Source organism: Nipponia nippon, unplaced genomic scaffold, assembly GCF_047370975.1.
Source record: "Nipponia nippon isolate SJK-2023a ecotype South Korea unplaced genomic scaffold, ASM4737097v1 scaffold_38, whole genome shotgun sequence".
Classification (NCBI taxonomy): Eukaryota; Metazoa; Chordata; class Aves; order Pelecaniformes; family Threskiornithidae; genus Nipponia; species Nipponia nippon.
Window position 1 is genome coordinate 2,227,061 of NW_028262356.1, and position 26,452 is coordinate 2,253,512.

General features: G+C 68.8%; 2 protein-coding genes across 2 annotated transcripts; both read left to right on the forward strand.

The window, feature by feature from the left end:
- Nucleotides 1-195: 195 nt before the first annotated feature.
- On the forward strand, nucleotides 196-18,426 carry GYS1 (glycogen synthase 1). The gene is made up of 17 exons (XM_087773171.1): nucleotides 196-254; nucleotides 1,208-1,326; nucleotides 3,656-3,837; nucleotides 5,850-6,041; nucleotides 6,761-6,946; nucleotides 8,520-8,664; nucleotides 9,509-9,626; nucleotides 10,622-10,742; nucleotides 12,330-12,436; nucleotides 13,229-13,288; nucleotides 13,385-13,463; nucleotides 13,582-13,695; nucleotides 14,329-14,455; nucleotides 14,561-14,656; nucleotides 15,897-16,060; nucleotides 16,785-16,865; nucleotides 18,121-18,426. The coding sequence occupies exons 2-17, from the start codon at nucleotides 1,209-1,211 to the stop codon at nucleotides 18,304-18,306; spliced, it is 2,076 nt and encodes a 691-aa protein (XP_087629297.1). The 5' UTR covers nucleotides 196-254; nucleotide 1,208; the 3' UTR covers nucleotides 18,307-18,426.
- Nucleotides 18,320-26,318, forward strand: LOC148053714 (cathepsin D-like). Its single transcript, XM_087772948.1, has 10 exons — nucleotides 18,320-18,353; nucleotides 19,147-19,321; nucleotides 20,494-20,614; nucleotides 21,211-21,334; nucleotides 21,987-22,105; nucleotides 22,530-22,729; nucleotides 23,900-24,022; nucleotides 24,555-24,720; nucleotides 24,830-24,928; nucleotides 26,149-26,318. Exons 1-10 carry the CDS (start codon nucleotides 18,320-18,322, stop codon nucleotides 26,308-26,310), a joined length of 1,323 nt encoding a protein of 440 aa, XP_087629074.1. The 3' UTR covers nucleotides 26,311-26,318.
- The last annotated feature ends 134 nt before the right edge of the window (nucleotides 26,319-26,452 follow it).

Below are 26,452 nucleotides of genomic sequence, written 5' to 3' on the forward strand. Positions count from 1 at the left end.
GGAGCCAGTTTCCCCTGTGGTCCCCCCATTGCCCCTTTAAGCCCGTCATTGCCCCTTTAAGCCTCCCCTCGCCCCTTTAAGACTCCCCCGTCCACGTGCCCCCCCCCTCCCATCCCGTTCCCCCCCCCGCGTCTCGTCCAATCAACGCCGCGGTGGGCGGAGCCAAGGCCGGGGCGGGGGGGGACGGGGCGTGGCGTGACGGCGACGGGGGGCGGGAGGGGTCAGTCCGCGATCAGCTGCGGGAGCGCGGGGAGGTGAGCGCGGGGGGGGGGGCGGCGAAATGGGACCCCCTGGGACCCCCCCAAAACTTGGGACCCCCCCCTCGGGGACCCCCCCCGGGAGCCTTTGGCTCCCGGGGGGGGTCCCCGAGGGGGGGGTCCCGGGGGGGCCTTTTATAAGGGTGTTTAATGGCCGGGGGGGGGGCACCCATGAGGGGGGGGACTCCTGTGGGGGTCTGGGAGGCTTTTGGGGGGGTCCCATGGGTGTGGGGGGCTCCTGGGGGGTCCTCGTGGTCCTGGGGGGGCTATGGGTGACGGGGGGGTCCCATGGGTGTGTGGGGGCTTTTGGGGGGGTTATGGGGTGGGTGGGGGGTCTATAAATGAGGGGGGCTCCTATGGGGGGGTGTCGTGGTCCTGGGGGGGGCTATGGGTGACGGGGGGGGTCCCATGGGTGTGGGGGGCTCCTATGGGGGGGTACTGGGGGGCTCTTGGGGTCCTGGGGGGCCCATGGGGGGAGGCTGCTATGGGGGCCTGGTGGTCCTGGGGGGGGCTATGGGTGACAAGGGGGGTCCCGTGGGGGGGGTGGGGGGGCCTGGTCATCCTGGGGGGGCTATGGGTGACAGGTGGGGTTTTGGGGGGGTCCCATGGGTGGGGAGGGCTCCTATGGGGGTCTTGGGGGGATCCCATGGGGGGGGCTCCTTTGGGGGGGTCTCAGGGTCTTAAAGGGGGTCCTGGGGGCTCTTGGGATCTTGGGGGGGATCCTGGGGGGCCCATGGGTGGGGGGCAGTGCCTGGAGGGGGTCTCAGGCTCCTGGGGGGGTCCCATGGGTGGGGGTCGCTCCCATGGCGGTGGGGGGGGGGCTCTGAAGGGACCCAGAGGGTGCCCCCCTTTTCCCTCCCCCCACCCCCCTGACCGCCATTTTGGGGTTGCCCCCACTTTTGGGGACCCCCCATGTGACTCCCCCTGATTTTTGGGGGTGCCCCCCCCAGGATGCCGCTGGCCCGCAGCGTCTCGGTGAGCTCCCTGCCGGGGCTGGAAGAGTGGGGGGGCCCCGGGGCCCCCGACAACGTCGTCCTCTTCGAGGTGGCCTGGGAGGTGGCCAACAAGGGTGAGCGACCTCGGGGACCCCCCCAGGACCCCCCAACCCCTGGGGACCCCCTGGACCCCCCAACCCCTGGGGACCCCCTGAACCCCCGCAACTCCTGGGGACCACCCCGGAACCCCCCCAACCCCTGGGGACCACCTGGAGCCCTCCTGACCCCTGGGGACCCCCAGACCCCCCCAACCCCTGGACCCCCCCCCCGGATCCCCCCTGTCCCCTGGGGACCCCCCAGATGCCTGGGTCCCCCCTTGAGACCCCCCCCCCAAATAGCTGGGTCCCCCCAAATGCCCACATCCCCCTCAGAGCCCCCTGGATGCTGGGGTTCCCCCCAAGACCCCCCCCCAGATGCCTGGGTCCCCCCAAGACTCCCCCCAAATACCTGAGACCCCCCAAATGCTGGGGTGTGTCCCCCCCCAGAGCCCCCAGATACTGGGGTCCCCCCAGACCCCCAGAGACACCTGAGACCCCCCCCCCCAAATGCCCAGGTCCCCCCTTGAGACCCCCCAAAAACACCTGGATCCCCCCAAATGCTGGGATCACCCCCCCGAGCCCCCCCAACTCCTGGGTCCCCCCTGGACCCCCCAAACACCAGGGTCCCCCCAGACCCCCCCAAACACTGGGGTCCCCCCCAGACCCCCCAAACACCTGAGACCCCCCCCAAATGCTGGGATCACCCCCCCCCCGAGCCCCCCCAACTCCTGGGTCCCCCTGGACCCCCCAAACACCAGGGTCCCCCCAGACCCCCCCAAACACTGGGGTCCCCCCCAGACCCCCCCCCCAAACACCTGAGACCCCCCCAAATGCTGGGATCACCCCCCCCCCCCCGAGCCCCCCCAACTCCTGGGTCCCCCTGGACCCCCCAAACACCAGGGTCCCCCCAGACCCCCCCAAACACTGGGGTCCCCCCCAGACCCCCCCAGACACCTGAGACCCCCCCAAATGCTGGGATCACCCCCCCCCGAGCCCCCCAACTCCTGGGTCCCCCCTGGACCCCCCAAACACCAGGGTCCCCCCCAGACCCCCCCAAACACTGGGGTCCCCCCCAGACCCCCCCAGACACCTGAGACCCCCCAAATGCTGGGATCACCCCCCCGAGCCCCCCAACTCCTGGGTTCCCCCTGGACCCCCCAAACACCAGGGTCCCCCCCAGACCCCCCCAAACACTGGGGTCCCCCCCAGACCCCCCCAGACACCTGAGACCCCCCCCCAAATGCTGGGATCACCCCCCCGAGCCCCCCAACTCCTGGGTCCCCCCTGGACCCCCCAAACACCAGGGTCCCCCAGACCCCCCAAACACTGGGGTCCCCCCAGACCCCCCAAACACCTGAGACCCCCCAAATGCTGGGATCACCCCCCCGAGCCCCCCAACTCCTGGGTCCCCCCTGGACCCCCCAAACACCAGGGTCCCCCCTTGAGACCCCCCTCAAACACCTGAGACCCCCCAAATGCTGGGATCCCCCCGAGCCCCCCAAACTCCTTGGTCCCCCCAGACCCCCCAAACACTGGGGTCCCCCCAGACCCCCCAAACACCTGAGACCCCCCCCAAATGCTGGGATCCCCCCCCCCGGGCCCCCCCAAACACCGGGGTCCCCCCCCCGGGGGTGTGGGAGGCCCGGGCTTTCCCATCATGCTTTGCGGCAGGAGGGGTGGGGCATCGTGGGGAGGAGGGGGGCTATCCCAGCATGCCCTGGGGCAGGTGGGGCGGGGTCAGGCCCCAAAGGCCTCTGGGATAGCTGGGGGGGGGGGGGGGTGCTGCCCCAGGGCATCATGGGATATCAGGTGCCCCAGGGCATCATGGGATGCCGTGAGGCCTAGTACCCTGCATTAATGGGTGCCCCAGTGCATTGTGGGATACTCCCTCCCCTGGTGTATCATGGGATGCCGTGAGGCGGGGTGCACTGTGGGTTAACGGGGGCCCGGTGCATTATGGGATACAGCGAGGCCTGGTACGCGGTAAGGTTAATGGTGGCCCCAGTGCATGCTGGGATGTCACGTGCCCCCAGTGCATTGTGGGATGCCACGAGGCCTAGTATACTGCGGGTTAATGGGAGCCCCGGAGCATGCTGGGATACCGCCTGCCCCAATCCACCAATGGCTGCCACTGCGGGTTGCTCTCAGCCCCAGTGCATGCTGGGATACCCGGTGCCCCAGTGCATCATGGGACGGGGCGAGGCTGGGTGGGCTGGAGGTCAACGCCCTCCCCGGCACTTGCTAGGCCGCGGCGGGCCCCGGCGCATGCTGGGACGCCGCCCGCCTCAGTGCATGCTGGGATGCCGTCCGCCCCGGTGCATTGTGGGCTGACGCCCGCCCCGGTGCACGCTGGGAACGGCGGCAGTGGGGGGGATCTACACGGTGCTGCAGACGAAGGCGCGGGTGACGGCGGACGAGTGGGGGGAGAGCTACGTCCTGGTGGGGCCCTACGTGGAGAGCAGCGTCCGCACCCAGGTGGAGCTGCTGGAGCCGCCCCAGCCCGCCCTGCGCCGCACCCTGGCCGCCATGAACGCCCAGGGGTGCAAGGTGGGCACCCAGGGGGGCACCCAGAGGGTGGGGGGCACCCAGAGGGTGGGGGGGATCTGGGGGTGTGGGGAGTGGGGGGAGCTGGGGGATCGTGGGGAGATGGGAGATGGGGGGCACCCACAGCACTGTGAGCACCCAGGGGTGCAAGGTGGGCACCCAGGGGGGCACCCAGAGGGTGGGGGGGAATCTGGGGGTGAGGGGGGTGTGGGGAATGGGGGGAGATGGGGGGCACCCACAGCACTGTGAGCACCCAGGGGTGCAAGGTGGGCACCCAGGGGGGCACCCAGAGGGTGGGGGGGATCTGGGGGTGAGGGGGTGTGGGGAATGGGGGGAGATGGGGGATCAGGGGGAGATGGGGGGCACCCACAGCACTGTGAGCACCCAGGGGTGCAAGGTGGGCACCCAGGGGGCACCCAGAGGGTGGGGGGCACCCAGAGGGTGGGGGGATCTGGGGGTGAGGGGGTGTGGGGAATGGGGGGAGATGGGGGTGAGGGGGGTGTGGGGAATGGGGGAGATGGGGGGCACCCACAGCACTGTGAGCACCCAGGGGTGCAAGGTGGGCACCCAGGGGGGCACCCAGAGGGTGGGGGGCACCCAGAGGGTGGGGGGGATCTGGGGGTGAGGGGGGTGTGGGGAATGGGGGGAGATGGGGGTGAGGGGGGTGTGGGGAATGGGGGAGAGATGGGGGGCACCCACAGCACTGTGAGCACCCAGGGGTGCAAGGTGGGCACCCAGGGGGGCACCCAGAGGGTGGGGGGCACCCAGAGGGTGGGGGGGAGCTGGGGGTGAGGGGGGTGTGGGGAATGGGGGGAGATGGGGGATCAGGGGGAGATGGGGGGCACCCACAGCACTGTGAACACCCAGGGGTGCAAGGTGGGCACCCAGGGACCCCGGCACCCGCGGTGGGGGGGACGTGGGCAGGCCGGGCCTCCAGGGTGCTGCCGAGGGACCGGGGCGCCCTCCCCCACCACGCACGTGGGGGCTATTTTTAGCCCCCCCACCCCCCAGCTCACATTACCCTCCCCCGCGCGGGAAAGGTCAGCAAAGGTCGCGCTTTCCCCTCCCCCTCCTTCCCAAAACTGGGGGGCAAGGGCTCATTTTGGGGGACATTAACCTGGTTTGGGGGCTTTTTAACCCATATTTTGGGAATATTTAACTCATTTTGAGTGACATTAACTCATTTTGGGGACGTTTCGGCCGGTTTTGGGGACGTTTAAGTCATTTTAGGGGATCTTAAGCCATTTTGGGGGAGCCTTATCCCATTTTTGGGAAGCATTAACCCATTTTAGGGGGCACAACTCCTTTTTGCTGGGTATTAACTCGTTTACGGAGAGATTTATACCATTTTGGGCGATGTTAACTCATTCCAGGGTCTTTTAACCCGTTTTGGGGGACCTTTAACCCATTTTGGGGGGACGTTAACCCATTTCGGGGACATTTAACCCATTTTGGGGGACATTAATGTATTTTGGGGGGACCTTAATGCATCTTGGGGGACATTTAACCCCTTTGGGGGAATCATTAACCTATTTTGGGGACATTTAATCTATTCTAGGGAACATTAACCCATTTTGGGGGACATTAATGTATTTTGGGGGAACAGTCAATGCATTTTGGGGGACATTAACCCATTTTTGGAGACATTTAACCCGTTTTGGGGGATATTTAATCCATTCTAGGAGACATTTACCCATTTTGGGGGACATTAATGTATTTGGGGGGGGACGTTTAGCCCATTTGGGGGGACATTAGCCCATTGTGGGGACCTTTAATCTATTCTAGGGAACATTAACCCATTTTTGGGGACTTTTAGCCCATTTTTGGGGACGTTTAACCCATCGGGGGGGGACACGTGCCTGGGGGTACCCCCTCCGGGGAGCCATTTTGGAGTGTTTGGGGGTGCTGAGGGGTTTGGGCTGCCCCATTTTGGGGTGCAGCCTGATGGAGGGGAGCCTTACCGGGGTATTTGAGGGGGTGCTGAAGATTTCGGGGGGCTTTTTTTTGGGGTGCAGGTGCATTTTGGGCGCTGGCTGATCGAGGGGAGCCCGGCCGTGGTGCTGCTGGACGTGGGGGCCACGGCCTGGAGCCTGGAGCGCTGGAAGGGGGAGCTGTGGGAGAGCTGCGCTATTGGGGTCCCCTGGTACGACCGGGAGGCCAACGACGCCGTCCTCTTCGGCTTCCTCGTCGCCTGGTTCCTCGGAGAGGTGGGTTTTGGGGGTCCCTGGGGGATTTGGGGGTCCCTGGGGAGGGGGTTAGGGTGCCGGGGGGGGGTCTTGAGGGAGTTTTGGGGTCCCTGAGGGGGTTTGGGCATCCCCTGGTACATCCTCTTCGGCTTCGTCATCGCTTGGTTCCTCAGGGAGGTGGGGTTTAGGGGTCTCCAGGGGGTTTTAGGGGTCCCCAGGGAGCAATTGGGGGTCCCTGGGGGGGGTTGGAGGGTTCCTGGGGATTTTTGAGGGGTCCCTGAGGGGGGTGGGAGGATGCCAGGGGGTTTTAGGGTCCCCTGGTACGTCCTCTTCAGCTTCCTTGTCAGCTGGGTCCTCGGGGAGGTGGGGTTTGGGAGTCCCCAGGGGGGTTTTGGGGTCCCCGGGGGGGGGGTTGGGGCTCCCTGGGGGGCTCTTAGGGGGTCCCTGGGGGAGTTTAAAGGGTCCTGAGGGGGTTTCGGGGTCCCCAGAGAGGGGTTGGGAGCCCCATGGGGGGGTCTTAAGAGGGGACCCAGGTGTCCAGGCAGCCCTGGGGGGGGTGACACCAGGGGTGACAGTGATGGTGACACCGGTGGGGGGTGACAGTGACACTGGAGGGGTTGGGAGGGGTCTCAAGAGGGGACCCAGGCATCCGGGTGTCCCCGGCGGGGGTTCCCCGGCGCAGGGTGACCCTGGGGGTGCCGGTGACAGTGACGGTGACATTGCGGGGGGGGGGGTGGCAGTTTGCAGCGCAGAGCGAGGAGCGTCCCTTCATCGTGGGTCACTTCCATGAGTGGCTGGCGGGGCTGGGGCTGGTGCTGAGCCGGGCCCGGCGCTTGCCGGTGGCAACCATCTTCACCACCCACGCCACCCTGCTGGGCCGCTACCTCTGCGCCGGCAGCGTCGACTTCTACAACAACCTCCACAGCGTGAGGGGGGAATACGAGTGGGGGGGGACGGGGGGGGGGGAGCTGGGGGGAATCTGGGGAGGGACGGACCGGGGGGAACCTTGGGGAGGGGGGAACCTGGGGAGGGGGGACCTTGGGGGGGGAAACCCAGAGGTGGGGGGAACCAAGTAAGGGGGAAGATGGGGTGGGGGGAATCTGGGGAGGGACGGACCTGGGGAGGGAACCAAGGGATGGGGGAACCCGGGGAGGGACGGACCGGGGGGAAACCTGGGGAGGGGGGACCTGGGGGGACACACCGAGAGGTGGGGGAACCAAGAAACGGGGAAGATGGGGTGGGGGGAATCTGGGGAGGGACGGACCTGGGGGAGGAACCAAGGGATGGGGGAACCTGGGGAGGGACGGACCGGGGGGGAACCGAGAGGTGGGGGGAACCAAGAAAGGGGGAAGATGGGGTGGGGGGAACCTGGGGAGGGACGGACCTGGGTTGGGGGAACCTGGGGTGGGGGGAACCAAGGGAGAGGGGATCTGGGGCTGGGAGGAACCCGTGGAGGGACGGACCTGGGGTCTAGTGGTACCCAGGGAGGGGCCAGGCGCCCCAGTGCATGCTGGGATGGTGGGGGTCAGGGTGGCCCGGTGCATGCTGGGATGCTGGAGGTCAGGGGCCACCCCAGGGCATTGTGGGACACTGGGGGGTGGCCCTGGTGCATGCTGGGATGTTGGGGGTCACCCGGGAGGACTGTGGGATGCTGGGAATTGGGTTGCCCCAGTGCATGCTGGGATGCTGGGGGTCAGGGGTGACCCCGGTGCATTGTGGGACGCTGGGGGTCACCTGGGAGGACCGTGGGATGGCGGGGGTCAGGGGTGACCCCGGTGCATTGTGGGACGCTGGGGGTCACCTGGGAGGACCGTGGGATGGCGGGGGTCAGGGGTGACCCCGGTGCATTGTGGGACGCTGGGGGTCACCTGGGAGGACCGTGGGATGGCGGGGGTCAGGGGTGACCCCGGTGCATTGTGGGACGCTGGGGGTCACCTGGGAGGACCGTGGGATGGCGGGGGTCAGGGGTGACCCCGGTGCATTGTGGGACGCTGGGGGTCACCTGGGAGGACCGTGGGATGGCGGGGGTCAGGGGTGACCCCGGTGCATTGTGGGACGCTGGGGGTCACCTGGGAGGACCGTGGGATGGCGGGGGTCAGGGGTGACCCCGGTGCATTGTGGGACGCTGGGGGTCACCTGGGAGGACTGTGGGATGGTGGGGGTCAGGGGTGACCCCGGTGCATTGTGGGACGCTGGGGGTCACCTGGGAGGACTGTGGGATGGCGGGGGTCAGGGGTGACCCCGGTGCATTGTGGGACGCTGGGGGTCACCTGGGAGGACCGTGGGATGGCGGGGGTCAGGGGTGACCCCGGTGCATTGTGGGACGCTGGGGGTCACCTGGGAGGACCGTGGGATGGCGGGGGTCAGGGGTGACCCCGGTGCATTGTGGGACGCTGGGGGTCACCTGGGAGCCCTGTGGGCGGCTGGGGATCAGGGTTGCCCCCGTGCATGCTGGGATGGCGGGGGTCAGGGGTGACCCCAGTGCATTGTGGGGGCCAGTTCGACGTGGACAAGGAGGCGGGGGAGCGGCAGATCTACCACCGGTACTGCCTGGAGCGGGCGGCCGCCCACTGCGCCCACGTCCTCACCACCGTCTCCCACGTCACCGCCGCCGAGGCCGAGCACCTCCTCAAGCGCAAGCCCGGTGGGTGACAGGGGACCCCCACCCCGGGCGGGGACCCCAATGCACCCAGGGGGGTCCTGGCACCCTCGGGGGGGGGGGGCTCAGAAAGACCCCCTAAGGGACCCCAGCACCCTCAGGGGGACCCCAAGGCCCCACACGGATTCCAGCACCCCCCAGGGGGACCCCAGCAACCCCAGAGGGGCCCCCAACATCCCAGGGGGACCCTGGCACCCTCAGGGGGGGCCCAGAAAGACCCCCTAAGGGACCCCAGCACCCTCAGGGGGACCCCAAGGGGGACCCCAAGGCCCCACAGGGACCTGAGCACCTCCCGGGGGACCCCAACATCCTTAGGGGGGACCTCAACGCACCCAAGGGGGCCCCGACACCCTCAGGGGGACCCCAAGACCCCACAGGGGGCCCAGCAGCCTCTCAAGGGCCCCAGCACCCCCCAGGGGGACCCTGAAACCCCCAGGGGGACCCCAACATCCCTGGGGGGACCCCAGCACCCTCAGGGGGACCCTAAGGAAGACGCCAAGACCCCACAGGGTCCTCAACACCCCCAGGGGGGACCCCACGGCACCCTCTCAGGGACCCAAGTGTCCCCAGGGGACCCCAGCACCCCCAGAAGGACCTAGGGGACCCCCCCCCCATCATCCCCCCATAGACCTGGTGACCCCCACATCCTCGGGGGACCCCAAAACCCCCGAGAGACCCATCACCCCCCGCCAGGACCCCTCATCACCCCTAGAAGGACCCAAATGTCCCCAGAGGGACCCAGGGGGGGGCCCCCCCATCACCCCTAGAGGGACCCAGGGGTCTGGGGGTCCCCCCTTAACCCCCCCCCCGCCCGCCGTGTCCCCCCCAGATTTGGTGACCCCCAACGGCCTCAACGTCCGCAAGTTCTCGGCCATGCACGAGTTCCAGAACCTCCACGCCCAGAGCAAGGCCCGCGTCCAGGAGTTCGTCAGGGGACATTTCTATGGGTCAGTGTCCCCAAAACGGGGGGACCCCGGGGGACCCCGGCATCTGGGGGGGGGGCACCCAGGTGTTTGGGGGGACCCAGGAGGCCCAGGGGGACCCAGGAGTTCAAGAGGGACCCAAGAAGTCCGGGGGGAACCCAGGAGTTATGGGGGGACCCAGGAGTCCGGAGGGAACCCAGGAATTTGGGGGGGCCCCAAGAGTTTGGGGGGGGGCACTCAGGTCCCTGGGGGCCCTGTGGGTGCTGGGAGGTATTGGGGGGTGTTGGGTGGGGGTTCTGGGGGTCTCGGGGGTGTTGGAGGCTATTGGAGGGGTTGGGGGGCTTTCAGGGGGGGTTGGGTGGTCTAGGGAGGGGGATTGGGGGGTGCCAGAGGGGTTGAGGGGCTCTTGGGGGGGGGGGGTCTGAGGGGTTTGGGGGGGTCAGGGGGCTCTCAGAGGGGTTCAGGGGGTATGGGGGCTCTTGGGGGGGCTCTTGGGAGTCCTAGAGAGGTTTTGGGGTGTCCCAGGAGGTTGAGGGAGGTTTAGGGGGGTCTGGGGGGGGGTTGGAGGGGTCGGGGGGCCCTTGGGGGTGTCACAGGGAGGTCAAGGGACTCTCAGGGGGTTTTGGGGGGCTCCCAGGGGGTTTTGGGGTGACTGTGGGGGGTGAGGGACATTTGGGGGGGTCTGGGGAGGGTTGGGGTGTCTGGAGGGGGTTAGGGGGTATTTGAGGGGGCTGGGGGGGCTCAGAAGGGTTGGGGGGCTCTTGGGAGGGTTTGGGGGGGTCAGGGGGCTCTCAAGGGGTTTTGGGGTGCTGTGGGAGGAAATTTGGGGGAGTCTGGGGTGGGTTGGGGGGTCTGGGGGGGGATTTGGGAGGTCTGGGGGGGCTCAGAGGGGTTGGGGGGGCTCTTGGGAGGCTCCAGGAGGGGTGGGGGAGTCTGGGGGGTTTTGGGGGGCTCTCAGGGGTTTTGGGGGGCTCCCCGGGGGTTTTGGGGTGCCCCCAGGGTGACAGGGTCCCCCGCAGGCACCTGGATTTCGACCTGGACAAGACGCTTTTCTTCTTCATCGCGGGGCGCTACGAGTTCTCCAACAAGGGGGCGGACATCTTCCTGGAGGCGCTGGCGCGGCTCAACTACCTCCTGCGGGTGACACAGGGGGGACACGGGGGACAGCGGGGACACGGGGGGACATGGGGGACGTGGGGGACACGGGGGGACATGGGGGACACGTGGGGGACACGGGGACGCGGGAGTTATGGGGGCTGGGGAGGTGCAAGGGGATGTTTGGGGCCAGGGGACATTTGGGGCCAGGAGGGACATTTGGGGACACAGGGGATGTTTGAGACCGGGGGGGACATTTGGGGCCAGGGGACATTTGGGGACACAGGGGACATTTGGGGCCAGGGGACATTTGGGGCCAGGGGACATTTGGGGACACAGGGGATGTTTGAGACCAGGGGGGACATTTGGGGCCAGGGGACATTTGGGGACACAGGGGACATTTGGGGCCAGGGGACATTTGGGGCCAGGGGACATTTGGGGACACAGGGGATGTTTGAGACCAGGGGGGACATTTGGGGCCAGGGGACATTTGGGGCCAGGAGAATATTTGGGGATGGAGAAACCATTTAGGGACAGAGGGGACATTTGAGGTTGGGGGGACGCTTGGGGACACAGGGGACATTTGGGGACATGGGGGACATTTGGGGACACAGGGGATGTTTGAGACCGGGGGGGACATCTGGGGACACAGGGGACATTTGGGGCCAGGAGAATATTTGGGGATGGAGGAGCCATTTGGGGACAGAGGGAACATTTGAGGTTGGGGGGACGTTTGGTGACACAGGGGACATTTGGGGCCAGGAGGGACATTTGGGGACACAGGGGACATTTGGGGACACAGGGGACATTTGGGGCCAGGAGAATATTTGGGGATGGAGAAACCATTTGGGGACAGAGGGGACATTTGAGGTCGGGGGGACATTTGGGGACACAGGGGATGTTTGAGACCAGGGGGGACATTTGGGGCCAGGGGACATTTGGGGACACAGGGGACATTTAGGGCCAGGAGAATATTTGGGGATGGAGGAGCCATTTGGGGACAGAGGGAACATTTGAGGTTGGGGGGACGTTTGGTGACACAGGGGACATTTGGGGCCAGGAGGGACATTTGGGGGCACAGGGGACATTTGGGGACACAGGGCACATTTGGGGACATGGGGGACATTTGGGGACACAGAGGATGTTTGGGGGCAGGGGACATTTGGGTCAGGGGCTGTTTGGGGACAGAGGGGATATTTAGGGTTAGGGGGACATTTGGGGACCCAGGGGACATTTGGGGACAGGGAGACATTTGGGGACATGGGGGATGTTTGGGGACAGAGGACATTTGGGGACACGGGGGCTGTTTGAGGCTAGGAGGAACATTTGGGGACACAGGGGACATTTGGGGACAGGGGACATTTGGGTCAGGGGCTGTTTGGGGACAGAGGGGACATTTAGGGTCGGGGGGACATTTGGGGACAGAGAGGACTTTTGGGGACCCAGGGGACATTTGGGGACAGGGAGACATTCGGGGACACGGGGGACGTTTGAGGCTGCGGGGGACATTTGGGGCCAGGGGCTGTTTGGGGACCCAGGGGACATTTGGGGTCGGGGGACGTTTGGGGACAGAGGGGACCCTCGGGGACCCTTGGGGACCCTTGGGGACAGAGGGGACGCGTGCCCCCGCAGGTGAACGGCAGCGAGGTGACGGTGGTGGCCTTCTTCATCATGCCGGCCCGGACCAACAACTTCAACGTGGAGTCGCTGAAGGGCCAGGCCGTGCGCAAGCAGCTCTGGTGGGACCCCGAAACCCCCGAGGGGACCCCGAAACCCCCCCCAGGGACCCCCCCAAACCCCAGGGGACCCCCCTAAAACCACAGGGACACCCCAAAACCCCAGGGGACCCCCCTAAAACCACAGGGACCCCCCCAAACCCCAGGGAGCCCCCAAAACCCCAGCCCCCCCCCCAAAAACACCAGGGAGCCCCCCAAAACCACCAGGCATCTCCCCAAAACCCTTGAGGGAGCCCCAAAACCCCGGGGGGACCCCAAAACCCACAGGGACCCCCCAAGAACCCCCAAAACCCCCTGGGATCTCCCCCCCCAAACCCCCAGGGATCCAAGTTTCCAGGGCAGGGACCCCCAAACCCCCCTCAGGGACCCCCCCAAACCCTACAAGGACCCCCCCAAGCCTCCCAGGGACCCCCCAAAACCCCCTGGGACCCCCCTCAAACCCCCTAGGGAACCCCAAAACCCCCGAGGAACCCCCTAAAACCCCCAGGGAGCCCCCAAAACCCCTGGGGACCCCCAAAACCCCCTTGGACCTCCCTCAGACCCCCCAGGGAGCCCCCAACCCCCCTGGGACCTCCCTCAAACCCCCCAGGGAGCCCTCGAAGCCCCCAAGGGAGCCCCAAAACCCCCTGGGACCCCCCCAGACCCCCCAGGGAGCCCCAAAACCCCCTGAAGACCCCCCCAAACCCCCAGGGACCCCAAGCATCCGGGCAAGGCACCGCTCCCACGCCCCCTCCTGGGGTCCCAGGCATCCGGGCTGACCCCCCCCCCCCCCAAATTTTCTCTCCTTCTCCGCAGGGACACAGCCAACGCCGTAAAGGAAAAATTCGGGAAGAAACTCTACGAATCGCTGCTGGTGTAAGCAACCCCCCCACCCCCACCCCGGACACCTCGGTCCCTTTTTTAGGGGGGGAGGGGGTCTTTTTTAACACCCCCTCCCCCCAAATTTCACAGGGGGAACCTCCCCGACATGAACAAGATGCTGGACCGGGAGGATTTCACCATGATGAAACGCGCCATCTTCGCCACCCAGGTACGGCTCCCGGCCGCTTGGGTGCTCTTTTTTGGGGGAGGGGAGAGGAAAAAAGGGGGGGTCCTGGCACAGCCGCACGCCTGGATCCCCTTTTTTTGCCCTCCCCCCCCACCCCCAGCGACAGTCCTTCCCCCCCGTCTGCACCCACAATATGTTGGACGACGCCACCGATCCCATCCTGACCACGATCCGGCGCATCGGGCTCTTCAACAGCAGCAACGACCGGGTCAAGGTGACAATTGGGGACATTTTGGGGAGGGGGGGGGACACATTGGGGACAGGGGGGCACGGTGGGGACATGTGGGTTGGGGGTGGGGGGCGCTGAGAGGGGGTTGGAGGTGGTTAAGGGAGGGTTTGGGGGGCTAAAGGGGGTTTGGGGGGAGCTGGGGGGGTCAGGGAGGGGTTTGGGGGGACTGGGGGGGGTCTTGGGGAGTTGGGGGGTTGGGGGGTCTTTGGGGGTCCTGGGGGTTTCTGGGGGTGTTCCCAGGGGGATCTCAGGGGGATCTGGGGGTCCCAGAGGGGTTCTGGGGGTTCCAGGGGGATCTGAGGGTCCCGGGGGGGGGGTCTGGGGGTTCCCAGAGGGGTCTGGGGGGTCTCAAGGGGGTCTAAGGGTGGTCTGGGGGGTCCCAGAGGGGTGGGGGGGGTCTCAGGGGGGTCTTGGGGGTCTCCGGGTCGTCTGGGGGGTCCCAGAGGGGTGGTGGGGGATCTCAGGGGGATCTGGGGGTCCCAGGGGGGGTCTGGGGGTTCCCAGAGGGGTCTGGGGGGTCGCAGGGGGATCTTGGGGGTCCCAGGGGTGTCTGGGGGTCCCGAGGGGGGGGTCTGGGGGTCCTGGGGGGCTGTTATGACTCTGTCCCCCCCCCCCCAGATCATTTTCCACCCCGAGTTCCTGTCCTCCACCAGCCCCCTCCTGCCCGTCGACTACGAGGAGTTTGTCCGGGGGTGTCACTTGGGGGTCTTCCCCTCCTACTACGAACCCTGGGGGTACACCCCCGGTAAGAGCACCTCTGGGGGTCCCCCCCCAAACTCCTCGGTCTCCCCAAAAGTCCTGGGTCCCCCCCAATTGACACCTCCCCCCCCCCCCTTTTTGCCCTCCAAAGCTGAGTGCACGGTCATGGGCATCCCCAGCGTCTCCACCAACCTCTCGGGGTTCGGGTGTTTCATGGAGGAGCACATCGCCGATCCCTCCGCCTACGGTCAGCCCGGGCGCCGCGGTCCTCGGGTGGGGGTCCCTGGGTGCCGGGGTCCATGGGTGGGGGGTCCCCAGACACCTAGGTGCTTGGGTGGGGGTCCCTGGACAACAGGGTCCTTGGGTGGGGGTCCCCAGGCACCTAGGTGATTGGGTGGGGGTCCCTGGACGCCTGGGTCCTTGGGTGGGGGGTCCCCGAATGCCTGGATCCTTGGGTAGGGGGTCCCCAGGCGCCTGGGTCCTTGGGTGGGGGTCCCTGGATGCCTGGGTCCTTGGGTGGGTGTCCCTGGATGCCTGGATCCTTGGGTAGGGGGTCCCCAGACACCTGAGTCCATGGGTGGGGGTCCCCAGACACCTAGGTCCTTGGGTGGGGGTCCCCAGGCGCCTGAGTCCTTGGGTGGGGGGGGTCTCTGGATGCCTGGGTCTCCAGCTGCCTGCATCCATGGGTCCCCGAACACCTGGGTCCCCGGGTCCCCAAGTCCCCAAATGTCTGGGTCTCTGGGTCCCCAGGTCCCCAACCACCTGGGTCCCAGAGTCCCTGACTGCCTGGGTCCCCAACCCCCTGGGTCCCCAACCGCCTGGGTCCCCAGATGCCTGGGTCCCCAAGTCCCCAACCGCCTGCGTGCCTGGGTCCCTGGGTCCCCAGCCCCCTGGGTCCCCAAGTCCCCAACCCCCTGGGTCCCCAGATGCCTGGGTCCCCGAGTCCCTGACCACCTGGGGCTCTGGGTCCCTGGATCCCCAACCGCCTGGGTCCCCGAGTCCCTGACCACCTGGGTCCCAAGTCCCCAACCGCCTGGGTGCCTGGGTCCCTGGGTCCCCAACTATCTGGGTCCCCGAGTCCCCAACCCCCTGGGTGCCTTGGGTCCCTGACCCCCTGACCCCCTGGGTCTCCGACCACCTGGGTCCTTGGGTCCCTGGATCCCCAACCACCTGGGTCCCTGGGTGCCTGGGTCCCCAACCGCCTGGGTCCCTGGGTCCCCAACCGCCTGGGTGCCTGGGTCCCCGAGTCCCTGACCGCCTGGGTGCCTGGGTCCCCGGGTCCCCAGCCCCCTGGGTGCCTGGGTCCCTGGGGTCCCCAGCTACCTGGGTCCCCGAGTCCCCGACCGCCTGGGTGCCTGGGTCCCTGGGGTCCCCAACTACCTGGGTCCCCGGGTCCCCAACCCCCTGGGTGCCTGGGTCCCTGGGTCCCCGACAACCCGGGTCCCCGGGTCCCCGGTTCCCCGGCGGCTGACGCGGTGCCGCCGCAGGGATCTACATCGTGGACCGGCGGTTCCGGGCGCCCGAGGAGTCGTGCGCGCAGCTCACCGCCTTCCTCTACGGCTTCTGCCAGCAGAGCCGGCGTCAGCGCATCGTCCAGCGCAACCGCACCGAGCGCCTCTCCGACCTCCTCGACTGGAAGTACCTGGGCAGGGTGAGACGGGGAGGGGGCATTGGGGTTTGGGGGGGGGGTGTGTCCCTGGGTTCCTGGGGGCTCTCTGGGGGTCCTGGATGGGATCCTGGGGGGTTCTGGGGGTCCTGGAGAAGGGCTTCAGGGGGGGCTGGGGGAGTCGAGGGGGTCCTGGGGGGTGTGGGGGGGTCCTTGGAGGTCCTGGGGGGACCCACGGGGTTCCTGGGGGCTCTCTGGGGGTCCTGGATGGGATCCTGGGGGGTTCTGGGGGTCCTGGAGGGGACCCGAGGGGCCTGGAGAAGGGCTTCGGGGGGCTGGGGGAGTCGAGGGGGTCCTGGGCGGTTTGGAGGTGTCCTTGGGGGTCCTGGATGGGATCCTGGGGGGTTCTGGGGGTCCTGGAGGGGACCCGAGGGGCCTGGAGAAGGGCTTCAGGGGGGCTGGGGGAGTCGAGGGGGTCCTGGGGGGTTTGGGGGTGTCCCTGGGGGTCCTGGGGAGGTTTGGGGGGGCACAGGGGGGTTGGGAGGCTCTCTGAGGGTCCTGGAGGGGTCCCTGGGGGGCTTGGGGGTTCTGGGGGTCCCTGGGTCATCTGGGGGGTCCCTGAAGCCCCTGGGGGAGGGCAGGGGGTCCCGGGGGGTCCTGGAAGATCCCTGGAGAGGATCCCGGGGGGGGGGGGGGCAGGAGGGTTGGGGGGGTCTCTGGGGGTCCTGGAGAGGGTCCTGGGGTGCCCCCTGACCCCCGACCCCCCCAGTATTACACCTTCGCCCGGCGCATGGCCCTGGCCAAGGCCTTTCCCGAGAGCTTCACCTACGAACCCCCCGAGGCCGCTGCCGTGAGTCCCCCCAACCCTGGGACCCCCCAAACCCCTGGGCGCCCCCCAAACCCCTGGGTCCCCTCCCAGACCCCTGGGACCCCCCTGAACCCCCCCCCCCCGAACCCCCTGGACCCCCTCAAACCCTTGGGTCCCCCCAAACCCCTGGGTCCCCCCCAAAACCCCTGGGTCCCCTCCCAGACCCCTGGGACCCCCCTGAACCCCCCTGAACCCCCTGGACCCCTCAAACCCTTGGGTCCCCCCAAACCCCTGGGTCCCCCCAAAACCCCTGGGACCCCCCCAAACCCATGGGTGCCCCCCCAAACCCATGGGTCCCCTCCCAGAGCCCTGGGACCCACCAAACCCCTGGGTGCCCCAAAACCCCTGGGACCCCCCAAACTCCTGGGACCCCCTGGACCCCCCTGAAGCCCCTGGGGCCCCCTCAAACCCTCGGGTCCCCCAAACCCCTGCGTCCCCCCAGACCCCTGGGACCCCCCAAATCCCTGGGTGCCCCCAAACCCCTGGGCCTCCCCCAGCCCCCTGGGACCCCCCCAAACCCTCGGGTCCCCCAACCCCCTGGGTGCCCCCCAAACCCCTGGGGGTCCCCCCAGACCCCTGGGGTCCCCCCAAACCCTCGGGTCTCCCAAACCCCTGCGTCCCCCCAGACCCCTGGGACCCCCAAATCCCTGGGTGCCCCCCGAAACCCCTGGGTGCCCCCCCAGACCCCTGGGACCCCCCCAAACCCTCGGGTCCCCCAAACCCCTGCATCCCCCCCAGACCCTTGGGACCCCCCAAATCCCTGGGTGCCCCCCAAACCCCTGGGTCTCCCCCAGCCCCCTGGGACCCCCCCAAACCCTCGGGTCCCCCAAACCCCTGCATCCCCCCAGACCCTTGGGACCCCCAAATCCCTGGGTGCCCCCCAAACCCCTGGGTGCCCCCCAAACCCCTGGGGGTCCCCCCAGACCCCTGGGACCCCCCAAACCCTCGGGTCCCCCAAACCCCTGCGTCCCCCCAGACCCTTGGGACCCCCCAAATCCCTGGGTGCCCCCCCAAACCCCTGGGTGCCCCCCAAACCCCTGGGGGTCCCCCCAGACCCCTGGGACCCCCCCAAACCCTCGGGTCCCCCAGACCCCTGGGTCCCCCCAAACTCCTGGGTCTCCCCCAGACCCCTGGGAGCCCCCTGGACCCCTGGACACCCCCCCCCCAAACCCCTGGGTGCCCCCAAACCCCCGGGTGCCCCCCCAAACTCTTGGGTCCCCCCCCCCCCCCCCCCCAGGGTTTCCGCTACCCCCGCCCGGCCTCGGTGCCCCCCTCGCCCGCCCTCTCCCGCCTCTCCAGCCCCCGCCACAGCGACGAAGAGGACGAGCGCTACGACGAGGAAGAGGAGGCCGCCAAAGACCGAGCCAACATCCGGCGCCCCCCCAGCCCCCCCGGTCTCCCCACCGCCCCCACCAGGAACTGAACCCCCACGACGAATGTGGGGCAACTCCCCCACCCCCCCCACGGCAAGTGTGGGGCACCCCCATGGGTGGGGACACCCCGTGGGGAGGGAGGTGGGGGACACCCCCCCCCCCCCCCCAGCCCCCCCCCAGTGCTTCCTCAGGCTCGGCCCCACAGAATTTTGGGGGATGGGGGGGGGGGGGATGGGGGGCGCCCCACATCCCCACCCCACGGCTCAGCCCCACATCACTCCACAGTGCCTGGGGCTCAGCCCCACAGCGAAGGGGGGGAGGCCCATGGGGCCCCCCCAGTTACAAAGCGGGGGGGGGGGGGGGGGGCTATGGGGCAGCCCCACATCAGCCCCACCCCCCCACACACACACTCCACCCCCCAAGTGTGGGTCTGGGGGGGGGGGGGGGAGGGGACACCCCGCATCCGTCCGTGTGTCCCCCCCCCCGGCGCAGCGGATAATAAAGGTGCTTCACAGCCCCCCCCGACCCCTGGGTCCATTTTGGGGGGGGAGGGGTCACGGTTTTAGGGGTGTCCCCCCCAGTGTGGGGGAATTTGGGGGTCCCCCCCCCATGGCTTGGTTTGGGGGGGGGGGCTCCAATTATAGGGTAGTTCCCCCCCCCCCGGTGTGGGCATTTGGGGGGGGCGGTTTCGGACCCCTCCCCCCCCAATTACGGGGTGGTTTTGGGGTTCCCCCCCCAATTACGGGGTGGTTTTGGGGTTCCCCCCCCCAATTTGGGGTCTCCCCCGCCCCCCCCCCAGGGGCAGCCCCGGCCCCCCCCCCCCCCCCGATGTGGGGGGCGGTTTCGGGGCCCCCCCCTAATTAATTACGGGGTAATTCGCGCCCCCTGAGTCACCCCCGCCCCCACCCCCGGATGGGCGGGGCGGGGGGCGGGGCGGGGCGGGGCCTCCGCGCGGGGGGGTTTCCCCGCGCGCGCGGGCGGGGGGGGGGGGGGCAGAGCGGCCATGGGGGGTCCCGCGCTCGGGTGCCTCCTGCTGCTCGTGACCGGCGCCGGCGCCGTCCTGCGGTGAGGGGGGAGGGGCGGGGGGGGGGGTGTCGTGTGTGTCCCCCCCCCACCCGGACGTTTGGGTCCCCTGGGGGGTCCCAGGATGCCGGGGGGGTGGGGGAGGGGCGGGGGGGTCGCAGGACTCCGGGGGGAGGGGGCACCCGGACACTTGGGTCCCCTGGGGGGGGGGGTCCCAGGATGCCGGGGGGTGGGGGAGGGGCGGGGGGTCGCAGGACTCCGGGGGGTGGGGGAGGGGGCACCCGGACACTTGGGTCCCCTGGGGGGGGGGTCCCAGGATGCCGGGGGGGTGGGGGAGGGGCGGGGGGGGTCGCAGGACTCCGGGGGGAGGGGGCACCCGGACGCTTGGGTCCCCTGGGGGGTGTCCCAGGATGCCGGGGGGGTGGGGGAGGGGGCACCCGGAGGCCTGGGTCCCCTGGGGGGGGGAGGGGCAGAGGGGGACACCCGCGTGCTGGGGTCCCCTGGGGGGTGGGGGAGGGGCAGGGGTTCCCACGACGCCGGGGGGGGGGGGTTCCCGGACACCTGGGTCCCCCCAGGGTGGGGGTGGGGCTCCCCGGCCGCCCGGGTCCCCGGGTGGGGCCGAGCGGGGGAGGGGATCCGGTCGGACCCGCTCAGCACCGGCCCCACCCGTGGGTGGGGGGGGTGTGACCCCACGCGTGACCTCTGACCCCTATGGTGACCCTCCCCCACCCCCCTTAGGTGCCCCCCAACCCCCAGGGGCGGGGCCTGCAGACCCCTCGTTAACCTCATTGACCTCGTTAACCCCCCCCGGGCCCCCCCGTGGGCCCCCCCCCGAGCTCATTATTACCCTCATTAGCTCCTCATTAGCTCGTTATTAACCCCAGCAGCCCAACCCCCTCGTTAGCCTCATTAGCGCCCAGGGGACCTGGACCCCCCCCCCTCGTTAACCTCATTAACATCTCATTAACCTTTCATTAATCTCATTAATTGCTCATTAACCTCATCACCCCCCCAGGAGGCCCCTGGTGCCCCCTCCCCCCCCCAGCCCGGTGACGTCCCCTCCCCGGCCTCATTAACCTCATTAAGCTCATTGGCCCCTGGGGTCTCCCAAGGGTGCCCCTCCCCCCCCCCCTCCCCGGGGGTCTTTGGGCCCCCCCCGCCCGCCCTCGTTACCCCGTGCCCTCATTAACCCCCGTATCCCCTCCCCCCCCCAGCGTCCCCCTGCAGCGGGGTCCCTGGGTGCCCCCCAAGTTCGGGGTGGGGGGAGGGGGACCCCGGAGCCGGAGCGGGGGAGGGGCGGCGGGCGCCCCCACGCGCCTCCACAATTACATGGACGTGAGTGGGGGAGGGGCTGGGGGGGGGAGGGGGTGATGGCGACCCCCACCCTGGGGACGTGGGGGTGACAGCGACGGTGTTGTGGGGACATGGGGGGACGGTGTTGTCACCATCACCCTGGGGACAGGGGGGTGACAGACCCTGGGGACGGGGGGGTGACGGTGTCACAGGGATGGGGGTGACAGTGACAGTGTCGTGGGGACGTGCGGGTGACGGTGTTGTCACCGTCACCCTGGGGACGGGGGGGTGACAGAACCCGGGGACGTGGTGACGGGGGGGTGGCCATCCCTGGGGATGTGGGGGGGTGACAGCGACGGTGTCACGGGGACGTGGGGGTGACAGACCCCTGGGACATGGGGATGGGGGGGTCCCTGGGGGTGACGCGGTGGCGGGTGTCTGTGTGTGTCCCCCCCCCCAGACCCAGCACTACAGGACCCTGGGGACACGGGGGTGGCGGTGTCACGGGGACGTAACAACACCGTCACCCTGGGGCCACGGGGGTGGGGGTCCTCGGGGCCACAGGGGTGGGGGTGTCACGGGGGTGGGGGGCCACGGGGACGGGGGGTGACGCGGTGGCGGTGTCGCCCCTCCCCCAGGCCCAGTACTACGGCACCATCGCGCTGGGGACCCCCCCCCAGCCCTTCCGCGTCATCTTCGACACCGGCTCCGCCGACCTCTGGGTGCCCTCAGCCCGCTGCTGCCTGCTCTACCTGGCCTGCTGTGAGGGGCGGGGCCTGGGGAGGGGGCGGGGCCTGGAGGGGCGTGGTCCCACCTAAGGGGGTGGGGGCTGGGCAAGGGGGCGGGGGGAGGGAGCCTCAACCTGCTGCTGCTGCTGCTCTACATGGCCTGGCTGGGAGGGGTGTGGTCTGGGAAAGGGGCGTGGCCTGGAGGGGCGTGGTCCCACCTAAGGGGGTGGGGGTCTGGGTGGAGGGGGCGGGCTTGGGGCAAAGGGGCGGTGTCTGGGTGCAGGGGGAGGAGCTTCAGCATTCTGCTGCTGCTCCACATGGCCTGGCTGGGAGGGCCGTGGCCTGGGGGAGAGGGCGTGGCCTGGAGGGGCGTGGTCCGACCTAAGGGGGTGGGGTCTGGGTGGAGGGGCGGGGTCTGGGTGCAGGGGGCGGGGTCAGGGAGGAGCCTCAGCCTTCTGCTGCTGCTCCACATGGCCTGGCTGGGAGGGGCGTGGCCTGGAGGGAGGGGGCGTGGTCTGGGTGGGCGTGACCCGACCTAAGGGGGTGGGGTTCTGGGCAAAGGAGCGGGGTCTGGGTGGAGGGGGAGGAGCCTCAGCCTTCTGTTGCTGCTCTACCTGGCCTGGCTGGGAGGGGTGGGGCTGGAGGAGGGCGTGGCCACGCCGTGACACGCCCCCTCCTCCTCCCAGGGCTGCACCCCCACTACCAGTCCACCCTCTCCTGCACCCACCGCCCCAACGGCTCCGCCTTCACCATCACCTACGGCAGCGGCAGCCTGAGCGGCTTCCTCAGCCAGGACACCCTGACGGTGGGGGCGGAGCCTCGGGGGGGCGGGGCCTCGAGGGGGGAGGGGCAGAACACCCAGGTCCCGGGGGTGGGGGGTTTGGGGGGTCCTGGGTGTCACCCGGACGCTTGGGTCCTTGGGTGGGGGATATTGGGTGTTCCTGGGTCTGGGTGTCACCCGGACGCTTGGGTCCTTGGGTGGGGGGTATTGGGGGTCCTGGGTCTGGGTGTCACCCAGACGCTTGGGTCCTTGGGTGGGGAGTATTGGGGGTCCTGGGTCTGGGTGTCACCCGGACGCTTGGGTCCTTGGGTGGGGGGTATTGGGGGTCCTGGGTCTGGGTGTCACCCGGACGCTTGGGTCCTTGGGTGGGGAGTATTGGGGGTCCTGGGTCTGGGTGTCACCCGGACGCCCGGGTCCAGGGTTGTCACCCGTCCATCGGCGTCCCCAGGTGTCGAACGTGTCGGTGCCGGAGCAGACCTTCGCCGAGGCGGTGGCGCTGCCGGGCCTGGCCTTCGCGGCCGCCCGCTTCGACGGGGTGTTGGGCCTGGCCTTCCCCGCCGCCGCCGCCGGCCCCGCCCTCCCGGTGTTCGACAACATGATGCGCCAGGGGCTCTTCAGCACCAACGTCTTCTCCTTCCGCCTGCGCAGGTAGGGGGGACCCCGCTGCACCCCCAACCACCCCCCAACCACACCCCCACCACCTCCCAAGTAACCCCCAAGTAACCCCCAACCATACCCCAAGTATCCCCCAGCCCCTGGCAACCCCCCAACTACACCCCCACCACCTCCCAAGTAACCCCCAAGTAACCCCCAACCATACCCCAAGTATCCCCCAGCCCCTGGCAACCCCCCAACTACACCCCATTCTCACCCAACTACCCTCCCAAGTACCCCCCAACCACCCCCCAACTACACCCTAACCGTACCCCAAGTATTCCCCAAGTAACCCCCGACTACGTCCCGACTACACCCCAAGTATCCCCCAACTAACCCCCAATACACCCCAACCATATCCCAAGTACCCCCCAACTACCCCCCAAGTATTCCCCCAACTAACCTCAACCATATCCCAAGTACCCCCCAACTAACCCCCGACTACACCCCAAGTATCCCCCCAACTACACCCCAACCATCTCCCAAGTATCCCCTGACTACACCCCAACTACACCCCAAGTACCCCCCCAACCACCCCCCAATTACACCCCAAGTATCCCCCAACTACTTCCCAGCTCCATCCTAGCTACACCCTGACCACTCCTCAACTACCCCCCCCCTATCCACCAACTACACCTCAACTACCCCCCAGCTACCCCCCAGCTACCCTGCGAACACACCCCAACTACACCCTGACAGCACCCCAGCTCCCCCCAAGTATCCCCCAACGACCCCCCACTACACCCCACCTGCCCCCGACTACACCCTAACTACACCCTGACTACCCCCCAAGTACTCACCAACTACCCCCACAGAAACACCCCCAAATCCCCCCTGGGACCCCCAAATACCCCTCAGGACCCCCAAACACCTCCTGGGACCCCCAAATCCTCCCTGGGCCCCCTAAATCCCACCTGGGATCCTCAAATCCCCCCTGGGACCCCCCCCCAAATCCCCCCTGGGACCCCCAAATCCCCCCCAGGAACCTCCCAAATCCCCCCTGGGACCCCCAAATCCCCCCAGCCCCCCCCGGGACCCCCCAAATCCTCCCTGGGACCCCTAAATCCCCCCAAATCCCCCCTGGGACCCCCCCCCAAATCCCCCCCGGGACCCCCCCACCCCCCCTCGGCCCCCCATGGCCCCCAGCCTGACTGTGGGGCGCAGTGGGGTGGCGGAGGGCGACGGGGGGGAGCTGCTCTTGGGGGGCATCGACGAGGGGCAGTTCGAGGGACCCCTCCACTACATCCCCGTCTCCCGCCGCGGCTACTGGCAGCTGCACATGGAGAGGTGAGAGCCCCCCCCCCCCCGAACCCCCAAATCCCCTCAGACCCCCCGGGATGCCCCCAAACCTCCCCTGACCCCTCTGACCCCCCCAACCCAACCTGGATGCCCCCCAACCCCCTCTCCAGACCCCCCAAATCCTCCCTTGGACCCCCTGAGCCCCCCAAATCCCCCCCCCCCCCCAAATCTCCTTCTGACCCCCCCCCCCAGGACCCCCCTTGGACCCCCCCAAACTTCCCCAGACCCCCCCCAGACCCCCAAACTGCCCCCCAACCCCCCAAACTGCCCCATGGGACCCCCTTATCTGCCCCATGGGGCCCCCAAACTGCCCCATGGGACCCTCTAACTGCCCCCAACCTCTCTATCTGCCCCATGGGACCCCCAAACTGCCCCCCAACCCGCCCAAACTGCCCCATGGGACCCCCTTATCTGCCCCATGGGACCCCCAAACTGCCCCATGGGACCCCCAAACTGCCCCCCAACTGCCCCGGGGGCCCCGCCAAGTGCCTCCCCCCACCAATCCCCACGTCCCCCGCAGGGTGTCGGTGGGGACCCCGGGGACGCTGGGGTGCCGTGACCCCCCCCTGTGCCGGGGAGGCTGCGAAGTCATCGTGGACACGGGGACGTCCCTCATCACCGGCCCCAGCAAGGACATGGCCGCCCTGCACCACGCCCTGGGGGGCACCCACATCCTGAGGGGGCAGGTAGGGCCCCGGACGCCTGGGTCCCCTTTTGGGGGTGGGGTGGGGGGTCCCTGGCCCGGACGCCTGGGTCCCCACCGTGTGTCCGTGTCCCCCCCCCCCCCCCCCCCAGTACCTGCTGAACTGTGACAAGGTCCCGTCTCTGCCCAACGTCACCTTCGTCCTGGGGAAACACGAGTTCACCCTCAGGTCCCAGGACTACGTGCTCCAGGTGGGACCCCCTGCGTCCCCTCGTGTCCCCCCGTGTCACCCCCTGTCCCCCCCATGTCACCCTCTGTCCCCTCGTGTCCCCCTGTGTCCCCCGTGTCACCCCCTGTCCCCCCCATGTCACCCTCTGTCCCCTCGTGTCCCCCCGTGTCACCCCCTGTCCCCCCATGTCACCCTCTGTCCCCTCGTGTCCCCCCATGTCACCCCCTGTCCCCCCATGTCACCCTCTGTCCCCCCGTGTCACCTCCTGTCCCCCCATGTCAACCTCGTGTCCCCTCCCGTCCCCCCATGACCCCCCATGACCCCCTGTCCCCTCATGTCCCCCCATGTCCCCTCCTCTCCCCTTCATGCCACCCCCTGTCCCCCCGTGTCCCCTCCTCTCCCCCCCATGTCACCCTCTCCCTTCTTGTCCCCTCCTGTCCCCCCATGCCCCCCTGTCCCTGCTGTCCCCAGCGATGTCCCGTGTCCCCAACAGCAGCCATGTCCCCCCCCATGTCCCCAGCCATGTCCCTGTCCCCATCTGTGTCCCCTCTGAGCTGTGTCCCCATCCCCTGTCCTGGGTCCCCATCCGTGTCCCCATGTCCCCATCCCCATTTCCATCCCTGTCCCCGTTCCGCGTCCCCGTCCCTGTCCCTATGTCCACAATGTCCCCAAGTCCCTGTCCCCATGTCCCCATCCACATCCCCCTGTCCCTGTCCCCACTGATCCATGTCTCTGTCCCCATCCCTGTCCCAACGTCCCCATCCCCGTCCCCATGTCCCCATCCCCGTCCCTGTCCCCACCCCTGTCCCCACATCCCTGTCCCCCTGTCCCTGTCCCCATCCCTGTCCCCATGTCCCCATCCCTGTCCCCATGTCCCTGTCCCTGTCCCCATCCCCATCCTCACATCCCCATCCCCATCCCTGTCCCCATGTCCCCATCCCCATGTCCCCATGTCCCCATGCCCGTGTCTCCATCTCCGTGTCCCCATGTCCCCATCCCCATGTCCTCATCCCTGTCCCCATGTCCTCATCCCTGTCCCCATGTCCCCATCCCCATCCCCGTGTCCCCATCCCCATCCCCGTCTCCCCATGTCCCCATCCCTGTCCCCGTGTCCCCATCCCTGTCCCCATCCCCGTCCCCACGTCCCCATCCCCATCCCCACGTCCCCATCCCCACGTCCCCGTTCCCATGTCCCCGTCCCCGTCCCCACGTCCCCATCCCCACCCCTGTCCCCGTCCCCAGGTGCCGCAGCAGGGGTCCCCCACCTGCATCAGCGGGTTCATGGCGCTGGACGTCGACCCCCCCGCGGGACCCCTCTGGATCCTGGGGGACGTTTTCCTCACCCGCCATTACGCCGTCTTCGACCGCGACCACAACCGCATCGGGCTGGCACGCAGCAAGTGACACCACCCCCCCCCCGGGGACCCCCCCGGGCACTGGGGTCCCCTCAGAGCCCCCCCGGACCCCCGGGACCCCCCCCCCGCCCCCCCGCCGCCCGGGTCCCCGTTTGAGGACGCTCCAATAAAGACGCTGGTTTGGGGGCTCC